General features: G+C 46.5%; 1 protein-coding gene across 1 annotated transcript; it reads right to left on the bottom strand.

Annotated features, from left to right (window-relative positions):
* Window positions 1-345: 345 nt before the first annotated feature.
* On the bottom strand, window positions 346-10462 carry LOC143207271 (uncharacterized). The gene is made up of 5 exons (XM_076420522.1): window positions 10044-10462; window positions 8647-8794; window positions 8443-8525; window positions 7530-7683; window positions 346-7099 (listed from the first exon to the last, which is right to left on the bottom strand). Exons 1-5 carry the CDS (start codon window positions 10104-10106, stop codon window positions 6900-6902), a joined length of 648 nt encoding a protein of 215 aa, XP_076276637.1. The 5' UTR covers window positions 10107-10462; the 3' UTR covers window positions 346-6899.
* Between the last annotated feature and the right edge of the window lie 72 nt (window positions 10463-10534).

The raw sequence follows: 10534 nt of genomic DNA on the forward strand, positions 1-10534 counted from the left end.
TATTAGGGCTCTTATTAACCCAGCATATGGACCAGAAGGGCCACTTCTGATAAAGATCTATGCCTCTGTCTCTCTCTTGGCGGTGATGATCCCGCGGCCAGATACCGCAGTTTGCAGTAACAGGTCCTGTTTCAAGGGATTACTACCGGCCCCACGCTTTATCGGCTCGCCTCTGTTTTCCGATCTATCATAATGCAAATGCTATACCCTGGCACCGCGACACTTATTGGCGGGAACGAATATGCACCGTGTAACCTTACACTTTGATGGTTTTAAATATTTCGGATAGTGCGATAAGATCGACAAACGACTCTGTGAACGAACTCTAGATTTTGCTGGAAAGGTCTGTCGCTGTAGATGATTTTATCGAATGATTAATAAACCGCCGATCTTTATGGAAAATAAAAATCTTAATGAAGCGAAGATAATGCATGGTTAATATTATATACTTTGTTGTATAAAGTCATAGTACACAGTGTAATATTCAGAAAAGAGGTGCGCTGTAATTCATAAGATCATTTAACAATGAAGACGAGCAAACGAAAAAAGTTCCAGCGCGAAAAATGTGCGAATTCTTCGTGGAATCCAGGGAGAACAGTTGTTAACGCGTTAGTTCACCTGATTTGGAGGCTTAACGAGCCCGTTGACACTGGTACACGGGGCGTCCCGCGTGTTGCCGGGGAATTGCCAGCTCAATAATTCAGAGGCTGGCCGTAATGGAACTTGTCCGCGGGACTCGATCTATCATAGGAAATTGCACGGAGCCCTTTTACCGGCGCTCATAAGAAACATACATATTAGAAGAATAACAGCGGGCCGAGCCGAGCCCGTCTCTGACGTGTTCCGTTTTCCCAGAATTGATTAGACACCGGAAATAAATCCTGCATGCGCGTGTGGCCGCCGCTTCGATGAAGTATCCCGACGTCCAGCGAACCGGATTTGCTCGCAAAAACCCGAAAATATCGCCGAATTACGTAGAACCTATGCGAATTACTTCAAGTTTTTCGAATTTATTCAAGTACAATCTGAATACATTGAATCCTATTAATATTATAGAGACATCAGTCTCGTTTAGGACATCGCGCGTCCGTCCCCGTCAGCGATCAGGCGAGCAGGAAAACTGGCCGTGAAATAATCGTCGATTCCGTTTGCGCGAAATTTTTCCCGGTGTTCCCTCCCGTTCGTCCGAAACGATGGTTCCCGCGGATCCGGAGAACGAGCGAACGAGAGCAAGCGGGCGAACGAGCATCGTCCTCTTCCGACAGCGAGAAACGCCCGACGTCAAAAGCAAAGCTCAGAGGCAATCATGAGCTTTCGAATGCAAAACAGCAGCTTTCGCGTAGCAGCACTCGGCACTTTTACATTTAAATGTAAACTCGCTGAGTGCGCGCCGCAGCATCAGCCGCCCTCTCCTGCCGGCGAGGCGCGTATCCAACCGCCCCCCCTTGTACCCGGCAGCCATCTAGCAAACGGACCCCATCTCGCACAGCCCTCTTCGCACCTCCTCGTCTCGCACCCCCGTTCCCCCCTCGTGCCAACCAAGCACCGTTTCCATTCCGCCGCCTCCACCTCTTTCAGAGGACGTAGGCGATATGGCGGAGGCGGCCGGATTTAATATTTTACACCTCAAATGTTGGGCGCCCGCGCGCTCGCGAGCCAGAAATGCAAAACAGCCCGACGAGTATCCCTCGTTCTGCTATCCGCCCCGACGATTCCCTCCCCTTCGCCTCGGATTGGATTTAAAACGCGCTAATTTGTCGAGCACGGCGCGACCCACGCTCTCTCGCTTCCCTCCCTCTCTCTCTCTTTCTCCCCTAGCCCTCTCCGTCTTGCTCTCCCTATCCCTGTCTGTGTCTCTCTTTCACTCTGGAAGCTCTTCCCTCGCGTGTCTTCAGCCGTCCGTGTGACCATGCCTACTTCTGTAGTCGAAACTGCAAAGTAGTCGAAGAGCTCTGTGCCACAAGGGCGCAGAGCCGTGTGGGCACGGTGGGCCACATCTAAATTTAAAATCTGCTTTGCATAATGCCCGACCTCGTCGGTGCCTCGTCGACCCCGGGACCGCCTAATTGCGGCCTCGTTCGAGCCCCGTGTCCCTTCGACACCTACGGCAGCCATTCTCGAAAAACCGGCTCCTTCCGCCCACCCCCGCACTCGCTCGCGCTTCCGCCACTTTGAATCGACCGAATAGATAACCGGCACACCACACTGGTTCGCGTTTGCGTTCACGTTTCACGTTTACGTTCCCTCGATTCGACATCGATCCTACACGCTGCTCCGGTAACGATGTCGATTATCTCTGGACAGTGACAAGATGGCAAAAGCTGCGAAAAGAAAGCTTTTAAATGCGAGAATTTTATTTCACCAACATGTGTCTTTACCTTTTTCCAGAACTGAAGACTCCGAGAGAACTATTTCCTATACGCGAAAGAGTTTCGCGATGAGTTTGATTTACGACGCTCCTAATCACGTTTAGCGAGGAAGAATAAATCACTCGAGGCTCGAAAACGTGTTCCAGCCAAAAAATTTGCCCCTTTCTACAAAGACCGTTCAATTACCGATTAAATCAATTACGCGGCCCGCTAACGAGCCGAAGCTCGATCGTCTGGCGAGCGATCGTGACGCCGGAAGTCGATCGAAAGGAGCTCTCGTTTCCACTCGTTCTTTTTGATACATAACGATAGGCCTAATCTAGCTGAACGCCAGGCGATACAATTTGACATGAAATATCGCGGGCCCGTAATGACGGCGAAGTGAAACTCTGCTCCCGATCCCGTCTCGGTCCGCGTGCATCAATCATGCGCTTTTCAAATTGATTTCAACAGTGCTCTCCCGACGAAATCGAAACCTGTACACCCGCGACGAATAGACCGAGAGGGACCGTGGAGGGGTTGTTTACAGGCTCGAGGAAATGCGACGCACGTGCGTAGACATTTTCCATCCCTACGATCGTTGGCACAGAGGTCCAGTCGCATTGTCCGGGGAGACTTTGTCACGGTGGTCACCGGGTCGATCGGCCGGCATCGTGTTTAATGTAGTATTAAACGCAGCTATTGTGTCCCGTTCACAAATTGACTTCCTTCGTCCATCCGTCTCTCCTTAGAATGACCGGGGAGAAAAACCGGGAACACGTGCCACCCCCATTCCGAAGGAGAAACTCGAAAGTAATGCGATTTTTCTTGTTTGATGCCGCCCCTCGGCCATTGGGCCGTGTTTCGGATTTTTATTCACGAGCCGCGCCGAGGGAAAAGTCCTTTTTAGATTCTTCCAGCCACTCTGAAAGATATACTAAAATCACATATCAATAAGAGAAGGATTGAACGCGATGATAAGCGATCTACTTCACGGGTCTGAAAAGGGCGTTTCAGATTAATTTGACTAGCAGAACTCGTCCCCATTGTACACGGTGTGCGTGACTTGCTAACTTTTATTGGTTCGGACAACTCAACTGCTTTGGCCATTTGTTTTCTACGAAATAACGACGCTGAAGCCAAATATAGCCTTGGAGAACATTTGTATATTTTAAAATCAATTCGTTCTTTTCTTCAACTCCAAACTGTGTGACCATTTCACAGGAGAAAAGATGTAATACGCTCAAGAATTAACCCTGTAGGATCATCCTGACCCACATACGGAAGAATGGAGAAGTATGAAGCTACAGAAATTAATCGATTCTAGGTTGGTCCTGTACGATAAGAAAATATTGAGCGAGTATGCGATCGAAGGAACAATGGGGGATAAACGAATCGAGCGTATTCGGAAGAGTATGCGCCTCTTCGAGTCGTTACTGGCAGTTTCCTGCGATAACCCCGGCATTGTGCTCGCGGCCCCCGGCTAACAGGGGAAGTGAATTCACAATGGGCCACAATGACTGAGCCAACATCACGAATTAGGCTCGGTTACGCGTTTATTGCCGATTCCGGTCCAGGACAGTGGCGTCGCGACGTATTTCCCTCGTCGCGGACGGCCCGCAGGACCAGGCGTTCGCGAGAGGACGCCATTGCGGAGATGCGAAGTATTAGCATTGGTTAGCTTTATGGGGCGTTCAGTTCCGCCGTGTGTTCCCCTCTCTTTCCCTCGCCGGTCAGATCAATAAAATCTGTCTGTCTGGAAAAGTAAATGGCAAATCGACTATCCTTTTACAGCGGCGACCGAAGAAAACGCGAAACGTCTCCGAAAAGGTTGAATCCCGAGCAGTTACGCCATTTTAGAATGTTCGATAATCAATTTCATTACGTTCGATAGTTCCACTGCTTTTTTGTCGAACGTACACTATCGATCGCACCATGGTTTCACGGAGCTATCGAGAAATCTGACGACGCCGAGGGAATTTCTTTTTTCACGGTCCTGTGACTAGCACGAGCGGGGGCACGGAAATTGGGGCGCAATAATTATTAATCAATTTCGTATTAATTGTTTTCTGGGCGTCGGGCTTAAGTGGGATGTTGTGTTCTGGCTCCTGGCAAGCTCTGCCCTGTAACCAGCCAAAGTGTCATACAGGAAGATTAATTACCCCACGCTACATTTTATGTGGGCCATGCGTGCGGCCACGGTTCTCCTTAGCCGGCGGATACACGTAAAACTAGTTTAGCTATCGAGGAAAAATCCTGAATAGCTCTGCATTCCAGTATGGAGTTTCGTTCGAAGGCGTAATAGTCGCTAGTACAATCTTCGAAAATGAATCTCGCGAATCTAAAACTCTCTTCCGTCTCGTTTCTCGTATGTGTCGAAAATCAAGAGTGTTCGTTACATGGGCTTGAGCTTTTTATTCGAGAAATAATGATAAAACTTACAAGTTCGAAGATGTAACAGCCCCGACTACAATTTTTAAATACGAGTTTCTCGTATCGGAAACGTCCCTCTTCGTCTCTAATGTCTCTTTCTCGAGATCGCGGCCGTGAAAGAAGAGTATTCGTTGGTTGAGCTCAAAGAACAATTAAAAAACTCACGCGTTCGATGATGTAACAGTCTCGTCTATAATTTTTCGAGTACAAGTTTCTCGAGGTTGCCCCTCTTTCCCCGGTGACTGTCCGCTTTTTCGTGATTGCGGCCAGGAAAAAAGGGGTACGCGAAAATAAAAGAGACCCGAGGGAATAAGATTTCGCCGGTACTCCGTTCCCGAGCCACGAAAGAGCCAAGTTAGTTTTATTTTACAATCCATCGGCTCCCGCGACACGGTGGGGTGAGTTTCCGTCGTCTCCGTCGACTGGTGCTCCAACCTCGAGAAGGAGAGAGTGAGACGTTCGACTACGGAGGTTGGAATCCTTCAGGATGGTTGGACGAGCGTCGAGAGGGGCGGGGCGGCTGCCAACTAGTGTTTTAAAAGTTTGCGACAGCCTACAAATTGGCTCGCTCAGTTCTTTTTAAAAGCACCGGCAACCAACCACGTCGCGAACCCCACCGTGTTCTGTCCTTCATGTTCACAGCCGTATCGTTCAGCGGAGAGCTTACGGAAACTTTCCTGCGAGCGTCAAATTTGTACACGTTCCCGTCTATCTGCTGCCTGGCAGACACTGCCGACCTTTCACACTTGTCTACCGACCTGTATTCACATCCAGAAAATACTTGAACACTATATTTTCCATTCGCCAGAGATTCTCGATTTGTTTACACTGATCATTTCGTTAATAGTAGCGTTCAAATACTTTTTGGATCCATCTACATCTCGTCCGAACGGGAACAGGGACACACACGCACATATATACACACACATCGTTTAATCGCACAACTCGCGATCGAGAATCGTCATTTAATGATGCGACGATCGAACGAGTTGCAACGAACATTATACATAATTGCCTATGTTTAGTCAGCACTGAAAGAAGGGTGCTACATCGATAGGAATCTTTTGCAATCTTTTCTTAGAAAAAGTTGAAGTTCGTAGACGTTTCTTATCGTGCTGTTTTGTAAAATAGAAGAAAAAGAAAAATGCATGGTTTATACTTGCACGACAAGGACCATATTCTAGTAAACGTTATATAGAAACTGACAGTATCTAACTCGAGTCTTGAGATCGTAATTAGCACCAACACGCCTCCAAGAAAAGAAAAGTAAAATACACAGACATTCCTCAAGATTTATACAATAATTACTACTCTTCAAATTTTCCTCTAGCTTGATTCTTCGATGAACAAAAAAATGCAAAAGGAGGTCTTCCCCACGCTAAGATCCGCGCGTACCGGAAGTTGCGTTCGCGATATTGCCCGTAGTCGAGCGGTCCCGTGGCAAACACGCGAAATAAATCGACGGCGGGTTTCTGCTATCGGGCCATTGTGCGGGCTCGATCATTATTCTCGGGAGTTTCGCGAACTTTTCGCGAGCATTTTCGGACAAATCGACCTCCATCGAGGAGACGGCGTCGCCCCCGCCGGGGAATATGCTTGCGCGCGATTCGAATCCCGGAAGTTTAAAAGTATTTCGACGTAAAACGCGGCCATTCCTCATGTTTTCTATGCAGCCACGCTCCGCCGTGGTCGCATTTGATACACTCTATTAGTCGCATCCCGGGGCTGATTTATCGAGTACCCGGCCGCGTTATTATACATTTTCCCCGTTGCGGGGCCGGGATTCATCGTGTTCTGGCAGTTCGACCGTTCTCCAGCGCACGTTCCATTAGCCCGCGGAGTTGATCAATGGTTATTACGCGGATTTAAGGTTCGAATCTTCTCTCGAGATCGCGAAGGGTTCCGATAGATGTTCGACCAGCGACGGAACACGTCGAACGTTTAATCAGTCGATGCACGGTCCAAGGGAAATCCGTCGGCAATACTATAAATAAACACGCTAACTATAAAGTCTAAGTGAGTCGACATCACGCGCGAACAGAGGTTTGCGCTTCCAATTAGCTTGCGAATTGTCCGCCTTCTCGCGAAAATAGTTCTGCTGCAATTCTGTCGGTTTTACTATTTTGGCAGGATCGACGAAGGCGGCGGCGAATGGAACATCGCGAAGTTCTGCGAGAGGAACGACGGCGTCTTCGGCTCGTTGCTGATGTCCGTCGGAGATGTTGCTTCCATCATGTCCATGTCGTTGTCGCCCTGACGACCGACCGACCACTCTTTTCGGGCCACTTGCACCACCATCCAGATGTACGCGCTGAACACTGACAAAAGGAGAGATTCAAGTCTATTTTTGACGAACCAACACACAGTCTTTACGAAAGAGAATCCATCAGCTTGTAAAACGTTGGGAGAATATACATGATTGATTAACTACACTATTATTTCATGCTGTTCATTTGTCGACAATGTGCTTCGACGCAGCACGGTGAAGCATTTTTCTAAAGTAGGACGGATCGATACGAAAATTTTTGCGCGATGAGATAAGTTGCCATTAGGCCTGTTTGTAATTTGTGTAATCGATATCCCGCTAATCATCGCGGCTGCGAATTGCTATACATGCTTTTTACAAATTCGAGAGCACGTCTCGATTGCGAAATCACGGCCGGCAATCGACTCGCAATCGCGGTGCGCCGAGACGCGCAGTAATACACCTGTGTACACCTGTGTTCCAGGTAATTTTAATGTACTTACGTAGATAGACGCTGGACGCTGGAATGTACCATACTGATTTATCGTAAACATCGTACTGGGACCCGTGCGTCAGATGAATAGTCAGCGCCACAGACTGATCTATTATGCTAATCATTTGCAAATACATCCAAGGCACGGCGCACTTCGGTCTCCTCTGCGAACGTACACGGAAGTTAGCGAGATCGTTAGCGAGTTTAAGCAAGGCTGCTACGTGCCGAAAATACGTTCCGCGAATAAAGAAGCAAATTCATTCATTTTCGATACACGGCGCTATCTCTTCCCTTCCCCTCCCCGCTCTAGCTTTATCATTCGTTCTCTCCTTCTCTCTTTTGTTCTACGATTATAAGGAAGATCTCTTCATTCACGACGCGACCTTAAACGTTTTAGAACGTGTTTCCGTCGAACAATCGCATGATTGGTTGTACAAAGACACCGTCCTCCGATCTCGATGATTTTTTCACCGTTTTTTCACTTGACTGTCCTATTTAAGGGATCATCATTAGTCGAACCAAGCAATCTCATTTAAACGGGGTAATTATTTTCACAAATATTAGCTGTACAGACAGACTTTATTTACGTGTTTTTCATTCGCGTAAAAAAACGAATCCACGCGGAATCTCATTTGAATAGAATTATTTTCACAAACATTAGCTGTACAGACAGACATTATTGACGCGTTTTTCATTCGCGTAAAACGAATCCACGTGGAATCTCTTTAAATGGAATTATTTTCAGAAATAGTTGTATTTACAGACAGACCTTAGTTACGCGTTTTTCATTCGCGTGAAACGAATCCACGTGGTACGCGTATAGCACCTATTAGTGTCTAACATCTTCGTAAATAATATATTAATCCAATTATTTAGATTAGAGGGTGGTAGCTTCTCGTAAACATTTACCGTAACATACTCACCGAGATCGATCCCGAAGCGAGATACATGCTGACCAGCAAGAACGAGATCGCGTACAAAAGTAGGAACACCACTGCCGTTTCCGCTGCGAATTTCAGTCATTAATTAGCGAATGTAACGAGCCTTTCACCACACAAAATTCCATCACACAGTTCAAACCTCAATTTCTCGGGATAAGTGTTCTTTTTTCCTTCGAGAGGTCTCACCTTTCCTTTCCACCTGCAAGTTCCTGAGTAGTTGCATCCAATTCAAGCCCAGCAGAGCCCAACTTGCCACCGAATCGAAGAAACTGTTGTCCGTTGATCTTGAGAAATAGTCGCTCATCAGCACGTTTATTATCAGGATCGAGGTCGACTGGAAACACAGTCGACAGTCATATTCTCTTACTAGCATAATGCCCGTTGAAAAGTCAACGGTTGGCTTTTCTCTGGCTGATTTTATTTCAAAGTTGTCTTCATAGAAATCGTAATTACTAATACTCGAGGATCTTTAGCTGTGAATCATTTTCAATACTACGAAATACGCTCAAGCAGATACTGTGTTATTTTCGATCACGTCAAGGCCACGTCAATTTCAATTCGAAAATGCTTGCAAAATCCTGAAAATCGTTACAAGCATATGCAACGTTATACAGAGCTCGAGTACAACGTGTCAGTGAAATAATTGACTACGATTCAGCAAAATGAGCATGTTATCATACGCGAATAAATCAGAGAGGTTCAAGCGAACCGGTTTAAATCTGCATCACAAAGAAGAATGAAAAATATACTGCTTTGGCCATCAAATCTTCTCTTATTGTACATGACTAGAAAAATTTCGGTAATTGTGCATAAAAGGTCCCACCTCACCGATTTCGATGATTTTTTAATATGTTGTCAGGGTGAAGATTCTGAACAACTTTTTCCTATACATGTAACCGCCGCTCAGCCTTAGTTTTTGAGAGATTTGCGAAAAACTGCAGCTATTACTACATTTAATTTTGCCTATACGTGCACGCCCGTGCTGTGCGTAGCCTCAGCATGATGCGGCCACTCGTCAACTGTTTCTACAGATATATCACTACCGATCGTCGGACGATCCATATACCGCGCCGCGTGAACTTTTTAAATCATATGATGATGAAGAATGAGTACATATTATATTACGACGACACCACACACACCCACAGAGTGTTTCTGAGCGGACAACCCGAAAAGTCTATTTTCTGTTTATTTTCTTTGTAAACACGTTGTGGGTTCAAAATTCAATGTGGTGGTTAAATTTTATCAAAATCGGTGAGGTGGGACCCTTTATGCACAATTACCAAAATTTCGAAAAGTAAAACCGAACTTCATCCACCACGTGTGCCGGTGGTTATGACAGTAAAGGTCATGCTTTATTTCTTCGAGATATTTAGCAGATCGAAATAGTTTTCCAATTCACGATATAATTGATGGTAAAATCAATCGACGTAACACATAACAAGCAAAAGGATGAATTTGTTTGGAATTTTGCTTGCTATCTACCTATGGTATAATAGCAAGATAATAGACTATTTAGCAGAGTAAATCGATTTAAGAGAACCGGTTGAACGCGGCAATTATGCGATCGGTTTGTCACTCACCATGGTGTACGTGCTAATGATCCTGGCCGCCAAGGAGTAGCCGATGCAACAGAGTTTACTCATGATTAGCCGTGATTTCGTCCCAACGCTATGGATCACGAGTGGAAAATGCTTGCCGACGTCTCAGGATTCTCGGTGGATCACCGACGGATCATCGATACTCCGTGAAAAAATGTAAACACGCATCGCCGCGGGTAAACACGTGGATCGAGCACCGGTTCGGCTCGACGATCAACGCCGATTATTCGGTACAGCGATAAATCCCCGGTTAGGACATCGCTGAGGTGCGCGGACGATTGCGCTGATCGATCGCGATCGACGACGTAGTGGCCTCGCTCGATACCGTCACGTTTCATTATCCTCTATTCGATAATACACTGCTAATCATTCGGTAATCACTGAAAAAAGTACGCTACACAGAGAACTGAGTTCTGTCATTGAACAAACCTTATAAAAACTGCTCGTTTATGGCATTTTGCAGAAAAACAAAC

This window comes from Lasioglossum baleicum, chromosome 1, assembly GCF_051020765.1.
Source record: "Lasioglossum baleicum chromosome 1, iyLasBale1, whole genome shotgun sequence".
NCBI classification, from domain to species: domain Eukaryota; kingdom Metazoa; phylum Arthropoda; class Insecta; order Hymenoptera; family Halictidae; genus Lasioglossum; species Lasioglossum baleicum.

Excerpts from the sequence above, each read along its gene's own strand:
- LOC143207271 (XM_076420522.1), bottom strand. The coding sequence starts at position 10,106 with ATGAGTAAACTCTGTTGCATCGGCTACTCCTTGGCGGCCAGGATCATT. Across the intron at positions 8,526-8,646 it reads CTTGCAGGTGGAAAGGAAAG|CGGAAACGGCAGTGGTGTTC; the intron begins GTGAGACCTCTC and ends TGAAATTCGCAG. Across the intron at positions 7,684-8,442 it reads TCGCTTCGGGATCGATCTCG|AGGAGACCGAAGTGCGCCGT; the intron begins GTGAGTATGTTA and ends GTACGTTCGCAG.